Genomic DNA, 18,520 nt, shown 5'->3' with positions numbered 1-18,520 from the left:
AGTATGCAAATTGCATACATGTGGTCACGTGACCACTTCCTCTCATCAGTAACACTCGATGAATTTTGACAGAATGCACACGGCAAGCTGTCAGGATTCAGAAGTATGAAGTCACATAGAGTTGTATAAGGAAATCTTTAAACTAGGTTACACCCCAGTTAGCAGCTGTTGTGGCTGCATAGTTGAAGCAAAGCTGACTCCAAATATGTCATTTTTATCTGCACTCTCTGTCAATCCAATACAATTAGCTCTTAGGTGTGGCTGTGATCTTGGGTCATATTGATGATGTTGCTACATGTAACTTCTTTTCAAGATTTGAGTTGGTCTGGAGAACAGGTGAATTCTTGCGATGATAAATTTTGTAAAGAACTCTCAGCAGTAAGTGGTACTGAACACAAATGCAAGTCTCTTCACAGTGGGAAAATCATCACTGCTCATAAAACATTTATAGAACTCAAGTAGCAGGAGATCTGCAGTATACAGCACATAGAGCACACTGAGACTGCTGTATATACATCACACAGGGGGAGACTGTGACTGCTTTATAAACATCACATAGGAGATGCCAAGGCTGGAGTATATACATCACATAGGAGACACTATGGCTGGAGTATATACATCACATAGGAGACACTGAGACTGTTGTATATACATCACATAGGAGACACTGGGCCTGGAGTATATACATTGCAGGAGACATGGGAGATGAAGAATATACATGGGGTTGCAGTATAGACATCACTGGAGACATGGGGCTGCATTATAGACATCACAGGAGACATGAGGCTGCAGTATAGATATCAGAGGAGACATGGGGTATAATTATCACGACATGCTAGGGCTGTGGTATAATCATCACAAGAGATGCTGGGGCTGCGGTATAATCATCATCATAGAAAGCGCTGGGGCTATAGTATAATCAACACAAGAGACGCTGGGGCTGCAATATAGACATCACATGAGACGCTGGAGCTGTGGTATAGACATTACAGCAGACACTGGAGCTGTGGTACAGATATCATGGGAAACGTTGGGCTTGCAGCAATTGTCATCTTCTGTGAGATGGGAGCACAATATGTGGTAACTCCACCCACAAAGTTCATCTTGTCACTGGCCAGCATGGGGACATAATGTTTCATTGCATGTGCCGCAGCATTCAGCTTTGAATTATACCTACATTTTCTTGCAGAGCAAGCAGAAATCAGTTAAAAATGCAACTGCTGGCCCAAGCAGTACGGTTAACGGGAATCTAATCGGGGGTTGAAGAAAAAGTCACCTTTCATCAAATTTTTCATGTTGTACTGGACACATAATGTAATAGTGGCTGCAAAGCGGAGCAAAAACTTGTGTTTTTTTAATATTGCCTCTACGTTTGTGAAAATATTAGCAATGAAACTATTTGGCACCTAATGCATTAACTTTTATTAAGTCCAAGTGAGTGTTATTAGATAGCAACTCATACACAGAGTATGTACACGGCCCCAGTGAAAACACCCATTTAGGCTACGTTCACATTTGCGTTGTTGTGTGCTGCGTCGGCGATGCAACGCACAACGCACGCAAAAACGCATGCAAAACACAGCAAAACGCTGCGTTTTGTGATGCATGCGTTCATTTTTATAGCGCAAAAAAAATGCAACAAGCAGCGTCCTCTGCGCCCTGACGCTTGCGCCCAAAAAACGCATGCGTCACAAAACGCAACTAAACGCATGTCCATGTGCCCCCCATGTTAAATATAGGGGCGCATGGCGCATGCGTCGCCGCAGTTGCTCCCGACGCACCGCAAATGTGAACGCAGCCTTAGACATTACATGTTAAACTAGACAAAAGTGTCCAGTTCAACATGTAAAATTTAGTGAAAAGTCCATTAACTGTAAAAGATGTATAACGTAAAGTGTTTATCAATGCCATTTTTAATTTACTATGGGCCTAAAATCTAACAGGCAGGTAGTGGCATACTACCAGCCTGTTTTGCCAGGCGCTGATCTCTGCCAGCTCAGTACAGTCATAGACCGCGCCTGCCAGCAATTTAGCAGCTTACATTAATGTCCCAACAACTGTGACTGCTAACGTCATGCTGACTGACAGCCAGCTCCCCAGTGCCTGCTATGTCGACAGAGCAGTCCAGAAGAAGAAGGGCTGCTCTGGAGAGGTGGAGGATCTGAATCGGCGATAGCAGCGGTCGGTGACCATTCTGTGCAAGACAGATCAGGCAGGTAGTTAGCCTGTTACCTGCCTGTTAGTTTTTAGGGCCACAGTAAAAAAAATCCTGGTTAAACCCTTTAACTATTACAAAAATACACTTATGGTACTTTCTGATATGACTTATCAGGAAAAAATGGTGCAATTATATACGGTTGACGATTTTCTTTTTTAAAGGTAAAGTTTTTTTGAAATTTGTCTCAAGACACATTCAAATGTAGTTTTGAAACTATGCAAAACTATGCATAAACCATACATGCCTATCTAATGTGATCAATACAAACAGCCATATTGAGCAATACATTTCCTCATTGCAATGTGTGGATGTAAGCCAATAAAGCTAGGACTTGTACTATAAATGCAGGATCTTCTGTAACAAGACAGCAGCTTCTTATAGACTTCAGATCACAGATAGTTTGGGAGTCTTCTGTACACTAATCTAATTTAAACTTAACCTACATTAGTGCCCAAATTTAAAAAGCACCTGCACTGCTACATTATAAAAAATAGTAGTAAATGCTCTAAAATAAAGCAGTCTGAACATGGAGGAAGAGTACAAAAATACATCTTAAAATGCAGTTATGTCACTCATCCAACCTATAGGTTGGCAACAATCTGAACAATCTGTAATCACATGCAATATACAGGTCATTTCACTGCATGCTCTACAAATTGGGGGCAAACAACACTGCAGTACATTTTTACAGCCAATCGTTAGAACATGCTGTCTTCACAACTGTTACTACTTACCAGTGTAGCTTTTTCTGTTTTCCAAATCTTTATGTTTTTGATTTGGCATCTGAGAGGTTGGCGGTGGTGGAGCTCTTCTTTTCTTTTTCTGCTCTTCTTTTTGAACTGCAGCATATAGCTGAATGAAGAGAAACATTGTTTGAGAACTCACTTATAAGCATCTAATTGTTCATTGACATTTTTATTCAAAAATAATAAAAACAAATTAAATTATGTTAAAGTAACTGCAAATAACTGTATTCTCTTAAGTGTTACAACAACCTGTATAATCTATTAGTGTATGTAATACATTCCTCTCTTCTGTTCTAACAGCTCTTAAGCTACTGCATTCAATGTGATATTTTTCATGATTTTTAACTTGACCAAAGATGTGTTTAGCCCTGTGTTTCTAGACCGGGGCTTCTTGAAATCCTGACATTTCGTAGAGCCTGGCTATGGGTTCCTCAAAGCAATGAATCAAGAGCAGTCATTTTAACAGTACAGTTGGTAAATTGACTTCTATCAAATTAAAGATGCTTGGCAAAGTAGTCAACACATGTCAGTCAGAATATAGTCCTAGTTGGGAATTTAAAGGGAATCTGTCACCCCAAAATTGGCCTATAAGCTAAGGCCACCGGCATTAGGGGCTTATCCAAAGCATTCTGTAATGCTGTAGATAAGCCCCCGATGTAACCTGCAAGATAAGAAAATGAAGTTAGATTAAACTCACCCAGGGGCGGTCCCGCTGCAGTCCGGTCCGATGGGCGTCGCGGTCCGGGTCCAGCGCCTCCCATCTTCATACGATGTCATCCTCTTCTTTTCTTCCTGCTGCGGCTCCTGTGCAGGCGTACTTTGTCTGCCCAGTTGAGGGCAGAGCAAAGTACTGCAGCGTGCAGGCACCAGGAAAGGTCAGAGAGGCCCGGCGCCTGTGCATTGCAGTACTTTGCTCTGCCCTCAACAGGGCAGACAAAGTACGCCTGCACAGGAGCTGCGGCAGGAAGACAAGAGGATGACATCGTATGAAGATGGGAGGCGCCGGACCCAGACTGCAATGTCCATCGGACTGGACCGCACCGGGACCGCCCCTGGGTGAGTATAATATAACCTGTTTTTCTTACCTTTCAGGATACATCGGGGACTTATCTACAACATTACAGAATGCGTCCAGCTGTTACAGCATAGTGGATGGGATTTCAAGAAATCCTATGTCCACTCTATGTCCACAGACGCCTGCAGAGTCTTTCCAGACCGCAGCATGTCAATTTAACTTGTTGAGACGCGAGCCTCCGCAAGAGAAATTCACCCGTCCAATTTATCGGACGTGGTGAATCCCCGCGGTTCAATGATCACAGAGGATTCACCTGCGTTCAATAGATGGACGTGCTTTCGACGCAGCAGACACGTGCTGCATCCAAAGCGCTGCTGATTTCTGACCATAGGAACATACCCTTAGAAAATAAATCAAACGGTGAATTTCAAGAAAAAATTCAAATTCATTTGAACTCTGCTTGTGTCAGTGCAGTCTGTGGCACCGTCGGGGATTTAAATGAATCCTATTTTAGGGGGATTCAGGCAGAAGCGCAGTGTGAACAGGGCTTAATATACTATGGTATGGAATAATGCAGTCTATTATACTATTCCACGTTATCCCAGTACAGCAGCCAGACACAGACACCGGCCTGAAATATCGTCTGTGTGCCGTCCGTGTTTAACATGGAAAATATGTGAGAAACTTTGTAATTTAATTTCCCATATCCATACCGGAAAAACACAGATGGCACATGGACGACACACTGATTGAAAACACTGGTGACACCGATAACACGTACTTGTTTTCTATGGACATGTGAAGGGGGCCAAACAGTGTTTGTGGAATATATCAAGATTAAGGGCCCCACTTTGAATTTTGCCTAGGGCCCTAATTTGTCTAAAACTGGCTCTAGCTCTATGCTGAGAACATACATTGGGGTTTCCATCTAAATCTCCGAATGACATGATTCAGATAAAATGTAAAGTACTGGGCACGCCAATCAAATGAATATTTTATTTATACAGCAATCCACAAAATGCTAACCATATCTATCCACATTAGCAATTTGAGATTGATAAAGACCCAGGGTCGAAACTTTAAATTTTGTAGATTGTCTTATAACTAAACCCGGTGTAAGCGTCAGTGCAGTGCACAGGATAAATGTGAGCAGAGCCTAACTGCGATCATTTGGGAGGCAGAATGACCAAATCAGTAGTAGGTTAATAATTGGTTTTATTTACTTTTTACACTTTTCCTTGTGATTATTTATTTATTCGGATTGGTTTGATTACAGCTATACCAAATTTATATTTTTTTCTGTTTGGATGCTATTACACACTAAAAGACAAATTTTTTGCAACAACAAGTTTTTTGCGTTTCCATATTTTAAGAGCTATAACTTTTCCATATTTCGTCTGACAGACATGTGAACGCTTGATTTTTGCAGGATGAGTGCCGTTTTTATTGGTACAATTCTCGGTCACATGAAAGCTATCAAAAATGGCACATGACATTTTTGATAGCATTCTATTTTTGGGAGGCAGAATGAACAAAAACCAGCAATTGCAGATTTTTTTTTTTCATTTTTTTTTCTATATCATTCCGCATGTGGTAAAATTGATAAGGGAGCTTTATTCTTTGGGTCAATACAATTACAACGATATCACATTTATGATTTTTTTAATCTTTTGGTGCCAATTATAGAATCATAGAATAGAATGGTAGAGTTGGAAGGGACCTCCTGGGTCATCTGGTCCAAGCCCCTGCTCAAAGCAAGATTCACTAAATCATCCCAGACAGATGTCTGCCCAGCCTTTATTTGAAAACTTCCATGGAAGGAGAACTCACCGCCTCTCGTGGAAGCCTGTTCCACTCATTGATCACCCTGTCAAAAAGTTTTTTCTAATATCTAATCTGTGTCTCCTCCCATTCAGTTTAATCCCATTGCTTCTAGTCTTTCCTTGTGCAAATGAGAATAAAGATGATCCTTCTACAATGTGACAGCCCTTGAGATATTTGTAGACAGCTATTAAGTCTCCTCTCAGTCTTGTTTTTTGAAAACTTAACATTTCCAAATCCTGTTCCTCATAGGACATGGTTTGCAGACCGGTCACCATTCTGGTCGCTCTTCTCTGAACTTGCTCCAGTTTGGTGATGTCTTTTTTAAAATGTGGTGCCCAAAACTGGACACAGTATTCCGGATGAGGTCTGGCCAAAGAGGAGTAGTGGGCAATAATGACTTCACGTGATCTAGACTGTAGGCTTCTGTTAATACATCCCAGAATTGCATTTGCCTTTTTGGCTACTGAATCACACTGTTGACTCATGTTCAGTTTATGATCTATTAGTAAACCCAAGTCTTTTTCACATGTGCTGTTGCTTAGCCCTATTCCTCCCATTCTGTATATGCTTTTTTCATTTTTATTGCCCAGATGTAGTACTTTGCATTTTTCCTTGTTAGTTTTTGCCCACTGCTCCAGTTTATTTATATTTTTTTGAATCCTCTCTCTCTTCTATAGTATCACTTCAGGAGCCTCTAAAAAAATAAATACAATCTATGCTCATCTTCCTTAACAGCGCCTTTTCAGCAATGTTGGCACTGTCTTCAGGTATTCCAGAAGAACGATTCCTATTAAATGAGCTGAACTGAGGATGAAACCCGTATGCCTCGAAAAATGGGTTACTTACCAGTAGACTCATGACAACGATTATTTACCTATTCAGCTAGAGGTAAGTAGGTAACCCAATCCTCCTGCTTCTCAGACAGAAAGCAAGTTTCAAGATTCTGGTCAGTTTGCCCATTAGACTGCGGGTGAAATACTGAAGCGAATGACAGGTAGATCACCAAACGAATGCAAAACGCCCTCCAAAATTTGGAAATAAACTGCACCCCCTGATCAGACAGAATATCGATAGGGATCACATGTAATTTTACAATCTCACTGATGAAAATTTGTACCAAGGTTTTAGCGTTAGGTAAAGTGGGTAGCATAATAAAATGTGACATCTTACTGAATCTGTCCACCAGGACCAAATTACACAGGTAGATCAGTGATAAAATTGACCGATACATGAGTTCAAGGTCTACTGAGAATTGCCTATGGTTGGAGAGACTCAGATAGACGGGTATGATAGGTTTTAGAGCGCGCACAGACACTGCTGGTGGCTACATACTCCCGGACATCCTGATGTACCCATGACCACCAAAAACGTTGAGCAAGAAGATCCGTGGTGGCTTTAATACTGGGATGTCCGGCCAAGACTGATTTATGATGTTCACTAAGAACTCTCAGACAGAGATTCATAGGTACAGTTTCCCTAATGGACAGGCAGCTGGTGCAACCCCCTGAGAATCAACAACCTCTTTTTCAAGATCGGAGCATATAGACGCAATAACCTCCCCGGTCCAAAATTATCTTCACCCCCAGGAAAACAGCAAGATAAGGCATTCGCCTTAATGTTCTTGTTCCCCGGCCTATATGTAACAAAAAAGTTAAACCTAGTGAAGAACAATGCCCATCTTTCCTGTCCCTAACTCTAGGGGTGCCCTAGGTTGCCCTGTTCCCCAGATTACTTCTGATCGTGAAGATGCCAGGGCCATGCACCTTTCCTTAGCTCAGCCTGTATCCTTCCCCCACCCAGGGAAGAGTGAAGTAGTATTGTACCATTATATACCAGCCAGACTTTTTTGGTTTTGATTTACTATTTATAGCGTTTTTTTTTTTTTAATAGTTTTTGCGTCTCCACATTTTGAGAGCTATAATGTTTTCATATTTTTGTCCAGAGTCATGTGAGGTTTTGTTTTTTGTGGGACGAGTTGGCGTTTTTATTGGTAACATTTTTGGGCACCTGACATTTTTTGATCGCTTTTTATTCTGATTTTTGTGAGGCAGAATGACCAAAAATGAGCTATTCATGAATTTCATTTTCAGATGTAGCCCCGCGGCCATTTTGGATCCGGGGTCTGCAGGGAGGAGACGCTCGGTACAAGGTGAGTACATCGCCTTGTACCGATGGTCTCAGGGAAGCACGCAGGGAGCCCCCTCACTGCGTGATGCTTCCCTGTACCGCCGGAACGCTGCGATCATGTTTGATCGCAGTGTTCTGGGGGTTAAAGTGCCAGGGGCGGTCCGTGACCGCTCTTGGCACATAGTGCCGGATGTCGGCTACGATAGTCAGCTGACACCCGGCCGCGCTCCCCCCGTGAGCGCGGCTGATCGCATATAATATACTATCCCATCACTGGGAATTAAGTCCCAGGTCACCTCGACGGGATAGTGCATCATATGGGATTAAGGGGTTAATGGTAGTGACATCATCGAAAGACAAGCTCTCAGAGAGGTCAGATTTTTGATGCGTTTCCAAGGTACTCGGACCTTTTTCATCAGGGATACTGACCTAGTACATGTCTTGCCTTTTATCCCTAAGCTTGTCTTTCGGTGACGTCACTACCATTAAGCCCCGCCCCCCACACTCAATGCGATCTCACGGCAGCGTCTCTCGGCCGAAGCACGCTCCCGCACAGTCATCTAGCTGCTCTGCAATCACGGAGGCTTGATCCATCAACCAGGGAGGACGCTCCCTGGTGTTCCACCGGACTCACTCCTCCAGCTGAGCAGCGCAATTATCGACTGAGGGCATCTTGTGAAGCGCAAACTGCACACTAATCCAGCCTGCAGCCATTTCTGCACATCTAGTGAACAAATGTAAGTTTTTGCCTCCTCACACACTATATATTTTTTTGGTTTCCCTATAGGTGTGTTCCATAGGTTCTTAGTATATGATTTTTCATACACATATTTCTTTGGTTAACCATACTGGGTGGTTATAAGGGAAACAGCGACCATTGCAAGCGCAGGTGTTTTTATGTTTAGTGGCTTTCACGGGCAATAGTCAGCAACAGCACAGAGGCTGACCTGAAATCAGTAGCTTCCACTACCCCCTTCTTTTCCCTACACTTGCTTGGCAATATATATACCATATATATATATATATATATATATATATATATACACACTGTATATATATGGTAGCAAAGACAGGTAGGCTAGGGTTAATTCCTAGTTGTACAGGTGTTGATTAGATCACCTGGCTGACCTGCATATAACCAGGCGTGCAGTTCTCCTTAGTCTCGTCACCTCAGTAAAGCTGATCAGCGCACTCTTATGTATGGCTAAGATCACGATCTCCTATGAACGCCAGAAAAACACTGGCATTCACAGGCGTATCATAGTGATAGGCACGGGGTCTTCATAAGACCCCTAACTGTCGTAGCAATCCATTGTGGCAACACACAATCATAGGTGTGTGGATGAATGTGCTCCCTGCTGGTGTGTATTAAATTCCACTGTCAGAGATTGACAGCATCATTTGCCATGTTAGCAGCTGCAGGTACAGCTCTGCTCCACCACTGGCTGTTGATGGCACATAATGGCTGATTAAATCAGCCATCATCTGCCGGGAAAGATGCGGGCTTGGCATGTGACGGCAGAGACACAACTTTGACGTACAGCATATGGCCCTTAAAGGTCATGAAGGGGTTAAAGGGGTTGACCATTCTTAAACTACAAGTCTGCAGTCACTCTATATGACTGCAGACCTGTGAATTCTCATATTATGTGCACTGTGAGGATTATTCAGTGTCAGTGCAAGGAAAAGCCCATCATGTGAAAGCAAGTATGCGATATGTGTACTCCTGGCCATATTCATTGTAGATTGTAAGTTCTTATGAGCAGGGTCGTCATAATTTTGCTTTAATTATTGTATTATCTTTAATATAGTTACTTGTTACTTGTATATGAACTGTTGAATTGTAAAGTGCTGCGGAACATGTTGGTGCTATGTAATAAAAGATTATTATTATATTCAGACTAGATAGCTGTGGCCTTGCTCAATGCAAAAAATGTCACAAATAATGAAGAACAGCTAGACAATTTAATGACAAATGTGTACATAAAATATCAATAAATTAAATAAAAGATGAAATTCATTGTGCCAAATTTAATGACATGGTCATAGCAGGGAGAGTATAGTTTTTTTTCTCTAAATGGAAAAGTGATGAAAACTATAATTAATCTGTGACACATAGTGGAAACAGAAAGACGTGCCCCATTACTGTCACAAAAAAGGAGGGCTGAAAAATGTATGTGTACTTAGGCAGAACATGACATCTCAGAAGATACCCAATTACCACTACTTTTGCCCCCACAATCACATGTATACATTCTGACTTTGAGAACATTTACACTGTTTTATCCTTGGCCTTTACTATGTCAGTCCTCCCAAATCACGTTCAGACTAAAAATGAAGGAAAAGGTTCATTTCCTTTCAGTCACAAATGTTCTCATTCCATTCATGCTTGCTGAAATGTCAAGGTCAGTGGCTGTTAAACATTAATAAGTGCGTAATCTTTATCAAACAATTCACCAAGTACTGGATGTGTCAGGTAGGAAGTTGCCCATAAACAAGACAGGCTATTAAATGATTAAAATAACTGAGATTTCCTATACTTCATGCGTCTCACTATTTCCCCGCCGTCTCCATTCAGCTGAGGAAATCGGTCTGTGCTGTTCTTTCACATCCTCATTGACAGGAAGTCATGAATGATTGTTTTGACAACTGCATTGGCTTCCTCTAATGTTTCCAGTACCATAAATTTAGCTTGTTTTCCACCTGTCTGATAACCTCTCACACACATCATGATGTGCTCCACAAGACAGGCCATTCTGTGTGCAGTCACAGTCACAGTCCAATAAACAAAATTATCATCCTAAGATTTCCATCTTTTATATTGGACGTCCAGATGTGGTTTTTATTCCTTAGTAGGATTTCACTTGCCATAACCATTTCTAGAAAAGTCCAGTTTTCCCTTTGCTAATCGTAAACCAATCTGAAAACCTTTTAACTCTAAAATTACTTAAAGAAAACCATAGCATCATCCATAGAGAGACAAATGTTATACAATTTTTCTACTAAATGAGTTCATTGTCTTTTTAAAGATGATGTTTGTCTCCTTGACTAACTGCCTGTCCACTTCAGTTTGCTTTTACAGAGTTCTTAGGTTACGTACTCCTAAGAATATGATAAATGGCTCTCCTGTAGATGTCCCTCTTACATATGCTGCAGAAAATAATCAATGCAATTTAAATTACACTTATTATGAGGATTTATGTATTATCGCTCTAAAAAGTTGGCAATGCTTTCTGTAATATCTTTGTATATCAGGAGGCTATTAATAGAGGTGACATCATGGCGGCCAATGGCACTGATCTCATCACAGAGTTTATAACCTGTGCTGGAAATGAATTAAGAAATATAATGCTCAGGACAAAATGATAGAGCACTTGACCTTTCAATAAATTCCCTATGGCACATGATATCATAAAAGCTATGAAACAATCATAATCACTATTCTAATAAACTTTACTAATCTGAAAATTATCATTGCCCCTGGCTGTATGCTCAAGAGATGGCTTTATAACAGATACCACATGCACTAATCAATCAGGTGACATCTAACACAATAAGCCAAATTCTATCATCAGTATAGCAATACACTGCTGTTTACAGGTTCTACTCTTCAGCTTTAGCCCTGAGTAAAGTTTGACTTGAGTTGTCTTATTCTTAGCACTGTGGATCTCCTTGGTTATTAATTTCCTACCTTGCCATATCACAATTTCGTGTCACGCTGTTATGATGCTGTTGATCTTCAGCATGAAATCTGACTCGAGATGTCTGACTACTCTGCCAGCCGATACAAGTACTGTTTCCTGCACATATGGAAAAGCTGTCCTGTATGATCATAATTCTCTTTTGGTACAATGAGGATAAACAATAAGTCTGGTCCTTAGTCTAAAAGTGATCCCATTGTCCATATTGAAAATGTAACTGTGCATGGTAGATGTGCAAACAACATGCTTAATGCCCTCCTTTACAATGATAGCACTGTTTCTCAATACTGATCCCACTTTTTATTTTAAAAATGCCCTCTTCCCTATGATGAACACACATAAATTATGTGGTCACAGTGACCAGAGAGTCAATCTAGTCACGATTTAGGCAGCACAGTTCAGAGGTGACACAATATAGTGGCTGAGAGCCAAGTGCTCCTGCGTTCTCTGGAGCGAGCCACAGTCAGACTCCCCTGGCAATATTTTATCTCACAGAAAATAAAATAAAACGACTGGCAGTTGTAAATTGGAAGTTCTGGATCCTTCTCTATTGGACAAGAGAGAGTTGAAATCCCCCACATTAGACTGTATGGAGATCCCACCAATATCAGCAGGTTTGGCCGATTTTAAATGAGTGTTCTGAAATTTAAAAGTTTTACACAATCCATCCTATTGGGTACAACTTTCTGATTGCTGAGGGTCCGACCACAATCGTCCCCACTGATCTCAAGAATCGGGATTCTTTAAAGTCCCAGCTGAATGGTGCAGAAGTCAATCATGCACACTGCCTCTCCATCCATTCCAATAAGAGCTAAGAAGATCAGTCTAACGCTGCACTCAGCAATCTTTGGCACTCCCATTAAGAATAAATAGAGCGGTAGTGCATATGATCAATCTTCACTCCATTCAGTCGTGACTTTTTAGGGGTTTGGTTTTTAGGAACAATGGGGGTCACAGCGGTCGGACGCACAGTGATTGGAAAGTTATCCCCTATCCATTAGATAGGGATAACTTTTAATCTTTAGAACACCCCTTTAACCCCTTCATGACCCAGCCTATTTTGACCTTAATGACCTGGCCGTTTTTTGCAATTCTGACCAGTGTCCCTTTATGAGGTAATAACTCAGGAACGCTTCAACGGATCCTAGCGGTTCTGAGATTGTTTTTTCGTGACATATTGGGCTTCATGTTAGTGGTAAATTTAGGTCAATAAATTCTGCGTTTATTTGTGATAAAAACGGAAATTTGGCGAAAATTTTGAAAATTTCGCAATTTTCACATTTTGAATTTTTATTCTGTTAAACCAGAGAGTTATGTGACACAAAATAGTTAATAAATAACATTTCCCACATGTATACTTTACACCAGCACAATTTTGGAAACAACATTTTTTTTTGCTAGGAAGTTATAAGAGTTAAAATTTGACCAGCGATTTCTCATTTTTACAACGAAATTTACAAAACCATTTTTTTTAGGGACCACCTCACATTTGAAGTCAGTTTGAGGGGTCTATATGGATGAAAATACCCAAAAGTGACACCATTCTAAAAAATGCACCCCTCAAGGTACTCAAACCCACATTCCAGAAGTTTTTTAACCCTTCAGGTGCTTCACAGCAGCAGAAGCAACATGGAAGGAAAAAATGAACATTTAACTTTTTAGTCACAAAAATTATCTTTTAGCAACATTTTTTTTATTTTCCCAATGGTACAAGGAGAAACTGAACCACGAAAGTTGTTGTCCAATTTGTCCTGAGTACGCTGATACCTCATATGTGGGGGTAAACCAATGTTTGGGCGCACGGCAGGGCTTGGAAGGGAAGGAGCGCCATTTGACTTTTTGAATGAAAAATTGGCTCCACTCTTTAGCGGACACCATGTCACGTTTGGAGAGCCCCCGTGTGCCTAAAAATTGGAGCTCCCCCACACGTGACCCCATTTTGGAAACTAGACGCCCCAAGGAACTTATCTAGATGCATAGTGAGAACTTTGAACCCCCGGGGGCTTCACAAATTGATCCGTAAAAATGAAAAAGTACTTTTTTTTCACAAAAAAATTCTTTTAGCCTCAATTTTTTTCATTTTCACATGGGCAACAGGATAAAATGGATCCTAAAATTTGTTGGGCAATTTCTCATGAGTACACCAATACCTCACATGTGGAGGTAAACCACTGTTTGGGCACATGGTAAGGTTCGGAAGGGAAGGAGCGCCATTTGACTCTTTGAATGAAAAATTATCTCCATCGTTAGCGGACACCATGTCGTGTTTGGAGAGCCCCCGTGTGCCTAAACATTGGAGCTCCCCCACAAATGACCCCATTTTGGAAACTAGACCCCCCAAGGAACTTATCTAGATGCATATTGAGCACTTTAAACCCTCAGGTGCTTCACAAATTGATCTGTAAAAATGAAAAAGTACTTTTTTTTTTCACAAAAAAATTCTTTTCGCCTCAGTTTTTCATTTTCACATGGGCAATAGGATAAAATGAATCCTAAAATTTGTTGGGCAATTTCTCCAGAGTACGCCGATACCTCATATGTGGGGGTAAACCACTGTTTGGGCACACGGCAGGGCTCGGAAGGGAAGGCGCGCCATTTGACTTTTTGAATGGAAAATTAGCTCCAATTGTTAGCGGACACCATGTCGCGTTTAGAGAGCCCCTGTGTGCCTATGCATTGGAGCTCCCCCACAAGTGACCCCATTTTGGAAACTAGACCCCCCAAGGAACTTATCTAGATGCATATTGAGCACTTTAAACCCCCAGGTGCTTCACAGAAGTTTATAATGCAGAGCCATGAAAATAAAAAATAATTTTTCTTTCCTCAAAAATGATTTTTAGCCTGGAATTTCCTATTTTGCCAAGGGTAATAGGAGAAATTGGACCGCAAATGTTGTTGTCCAGTTTGTCCTGAGTACGCTGATACCCCATATGTGGGGGTAAACCACTGTTTGGGCGCACGGCAGGGCTCGGAAGGGAAGGCACGCCAATTGGCTTTTTAAATGGAAAATTAGCTCCAATCATTAGCGGACACCATGTCACGTTTGGAGAGCCCCTGTGTGCCTAAACATTGGAGATCCCCCACATATGACCCCATTTTGGAAACTAGACCCCCAAAGGAACTAATCTAGATGTGTGGTGAGGACTTTGAACTTCCAAGTGCTTCACAGAAGTTTATAACGCAGAGCCATGAAAATAAAATAAAAATTTTATTTTCTCTAAAATGATCTTTTAGCCTGCAATTTATTATTTTCCCAAGGGTAACAGGAGAAATTTGACCCCAAAAGTTGTTGTACAGTTTCTCCTGAGTACGCTGATACCCCATATGTGGGGGTAAACCACAGTTTGGGCACATGTCGGGGCTCGAAAGTCAAGTAGTGACATTTTGAAATGCAGACTTTGATGGAATGCTCTGCGGGCGTTACGTTGCGTTTGCAGAGCCCCTGATGTGGCTAAACAGTAGAAACCCCCCACAAGTGACCCCATTTTAGAAACTAGACCCCGAAAGGAACTTATCTAGATGTGAGGTGAGCACTTTGAACCCCCAAGTGCTTCACAGAAGTTTATAACACAGAGCAGTGAAAATAATAAATACGTTTTCTTTCCTCAAAAATAATTTTTTAGCCCAGAATTTTTTATTTTCCCAAGGGTTACAGGAGAAATTGGACCCCAAAAGTTGTTGTCCAGTTTCTCCTGAGTACGCTGATACCCCATATGTGGGGGTAAACCACTGTTTGGGCACACGTCGGGGCTCAGAAGGGAAGTAGTGACTTTTGAAATGCAGACTTTGATGGAATGGTCTGCGGGCGTCACGTTGCGTTTGCAGAGCCCCTGGTGTGCCTAAACAGTAGAAACCCCCCACAAGTGACCCCATTTTGGAAACTAGACCCCCCAAGGAACTTATCTAGATATGTGGTGAGCACTTTGAACCCCCAAGTGCTTCACAGACGTTTACAACGCAGAGCCGTGAAAATAAAAAATCATTTTTCTTTCCTCAAAAATGATGTTTTAGCAAGCAATTTTTTATTTTCTCAAGGGTAACAGGAGAAATTGGACCCCAGTAATTGTTGCCCAGTTTGTCCTGAGTACGCTGATACCCCATATGTGGGGGTAAACCACTGTTTGGGCACATGTCGGGGCTCGGAAGTCAAGTAGTGACGTTTTGAAATGCAGACTTTGATGGAATGGTCTGCGGGCGTCACGTTGCGTTTGCAGAGCCCCTGGTGTGCCTAAACAGTAGAAACCCCCCACAAGTGACCCCATTTTGGAAACTAGACCCCCCAAGGAACTTATCTAGATATGTGGTGAGCACTTTGAACCCCCAAGTGCTTCACAGACGTTTACAACGCAGAGCCGTGAAAATAAAAAATCATTTTACTTTCCTCAAAAATGATGTTTTAGCAAGCAATTTTTTATTTTCTCAAGGGTAACAGGAGAAATTGGACCCCAGTAATTGTTGCCCAGTTTGTCCTGAGTACACTGATACCCCATATGTGGGGGTAAACCACTGTTTGGGCACACGTCGGGGCTCGGAAGGGAAGGAGCACCATTTGACTTTTTGAATAAAAGATTGGCTGGAATCAATGGTGGCGCCATGTTGCGTTTGGAGACCCCCTGATGTGCCTAAACAGTGGAAACCCCTCAATTCTTACGCCAACACACCCCTAACCCTTATCCCAACTGTAGCCGTAACCCTAACCACAACCCTAACCGCAACACACCCCTAACCACAACCCTAACCCCAACACACCCCTAACCCTAACCACAACCCTAATTCCAACCCAACCCTAACCCTAAGGCTATGTACCCACGTTGCGGATTCGTGTGAGATTTTTCCGCACCATTTTTGAAAAATCCGCGGGTAAAAGGCACTGCGTTTTACCTGCGGATTTCACCTGCGGATTCCTATTGAGGAATAGGTGTAAAACGCTGCGGAATCCGCACAAAGAATTGACATGCTGCGGAAAATACAACGCAGCGTTTTCGTGCGGTATTTTCCGCACCATGGGCACAGCGGATTTGGTTTTCCATAGGTTTACATGGTACTGTAAACCTGATGGAACACTGCTGCGGATCCGCAGCGGCCAATCCGCTGCGGATCCGCAGCCAAATCCGCACCGTGTGCACATAGCCTAATTCTAAAGGTATGTGCACACGCTTTGGAAAACGCTGCGGATCCGCAGCAGTTTCCCATGAGTTTACATTTCAATGTAAACCTATGGGAAACAAAAATCGCTGTACACATGCTGCGGAAAAACTGCACGGAAACGCAGCGGTTTACATTCCGCAGCATGTCACTTCTTTCTGCGGATTCCACAGCGGTTTTACAACTGCTCCAATAGAAAATCGCAGTTGTAAAACCGCAGTGAAATGCGCAGAAAAACCGCGGTAAATCTGCCATAAATCCGCAGCGGTTTAGCACTGCGGATTTATCAAATCCGCTGCAGAAAAATCCGCAGAGGACCAGAATACGTGTGCACATACCGAAACCCTAACCCTAACCCTACCCCTAACCCTACCCCTACCCCTACCCCTAACCCTACCCCTAACCCTACCCCTACCCCTACCCCTAACCCTACCCCTACCCCTAACCCTACCCCTAACCCTAACCCTAACCCTAACCCTACCCCTAACCCTACCCCTAACCCTAACCCTAGTTCTAACTCCAACCTTAGTGAAAAAAAAAAAAAATTCTTTATTTTATTATTGTCCCTATCTATGGGGGACAAATGGGGGGGTCATTTACTGTTTTTTTATTTTGACCACTGTGATAGATTATATCACAGTGATCAAAATTCACATTGGAACGAATCTGCCGGCCGGCAGATTCGGCGGGCGCACTGCGCATGCGCCCGCCATTTTGGAACATGGCGGCGCTCGGGGAAGAAGACTGACGGACCCCGCCAGGATCGGTAAGTATAAGGGGGGGAGATCAGGGCACAGGGGGGGGAGATCAGGGCACGGGGGGGCGTCGGAGCACGGGGGGGGAGGGATCGGAGCATGGGGGAGAGTGATCGGTGTGCGGGCGGGTGGATCGGTGTGCAGGGGGGGGGGATCGGTGTGCAGGGGGGGTGGTTCGGAGCACGGGGGGGGATCGGAGTGCGGGGGGGTTTGATTGGAGCACGGGGGGGTGTGATTGGAGCACGGGGGAGCGGACAGGAGGACGGGGGAGCGGAGCACAGGACGGAGGGGAGCGGGCCACAGATCGGGGGGCTGGGGGGGCGATCGGAGGGGTGGGGTGGGGGCACATTAGTATTTCCAGCCATGGCCGATGATATTGCAGCATCGGCCATGGCTGGATTGTAATATTTCACCATTTTTTTAGGTGAAATATTACAAATCGCTCTGATTGGCAGTTTCACTTTCAACAGCCAATCAGAGCGATCGTAGCCACGAGGGGGTGAAGCCACCCCCCCTGGGCTAAACTACCACTCCCCCTGTCCCTGCAGATCGGGTGAAATGGGAGTTAACCCTTTCACCCGATCTGCAGGGACGCGATCTTTCTGTGACACAGCATATGCGTCACAGGTCGGATTGGCACCGACTTTCATGACGCATACGCTGTGTCACAGGTCGGGAAGGGGTTAAACTTATGTGTATGAGATTCTTTATAAAGCCCATACTTCTTAGATATCTGTTGGCCAATAGCTATCCCTCCCATATACATCAACACATGGCTTAACCTTCTTATGTTCTCTATGGGGAAAGAATAGTGAGCTGTACCATAGCCGCTGCCAGAGACATGACAGGAAAAGATCGGGCTTTGATACAGATGAGATGGCCGGCATGTTTGGCCGACTTTAATTTGTGTGAATGCCTTTAGACTTCTACTGTACTTTTAGCTGCTGAAACATGAATGGGTGATACCTTAAACCTTTTCTAAATCTTCT

The 18,520-nt window shown here is 42.9% G+C and overlaps 1 protein-coding gene across 4 annotated transcripts in view; it reads right to left on the bottom strand.

Moving 5' to 3' along the window:
- The window catches only part of COBL (cordon-bleu WH2 repeat protein), a 641,622-nt gene that overhangs the window by 242,295 nt on the left and 380,807 nt on the right, over positions 1–18,520 (bottom strand). For all 4 annotated transcript variants that reach the window (XM_069730332.1, XM_069730335.1, XM_069730331.1 and 1 more), the window contains one exon: positions 2,953–3,070. In XM_069730332.1, the coding sequence (XP_069586433.1) occupies positions 2,953–3,070 (118 nt within the window). The remainder of the gene's footprint in view (positions 1–2,952; positions 3,071–18,520) is intronic.

Source organism: Ranitomeya imitator, chromosome 6, assembly GCF_032444005.1.
Source record: "Ranitomeya imitator isolate aRanImi1 chromosome 6, aRanImi1.pri, whole genome shotgun sequence".
Classification (NCBI taxonomy): domain Eukaryota; kingdom Metazoa; phylum Chordata; class Amphibia; order Anura; family Dendrobatidae; genus Ranitomeya; species Ranitomeya imitator.
Note: the sequence above shows the minus strand (reverse complement) of the source record. Positions and strands in the feature narration are given on the sequence as shown.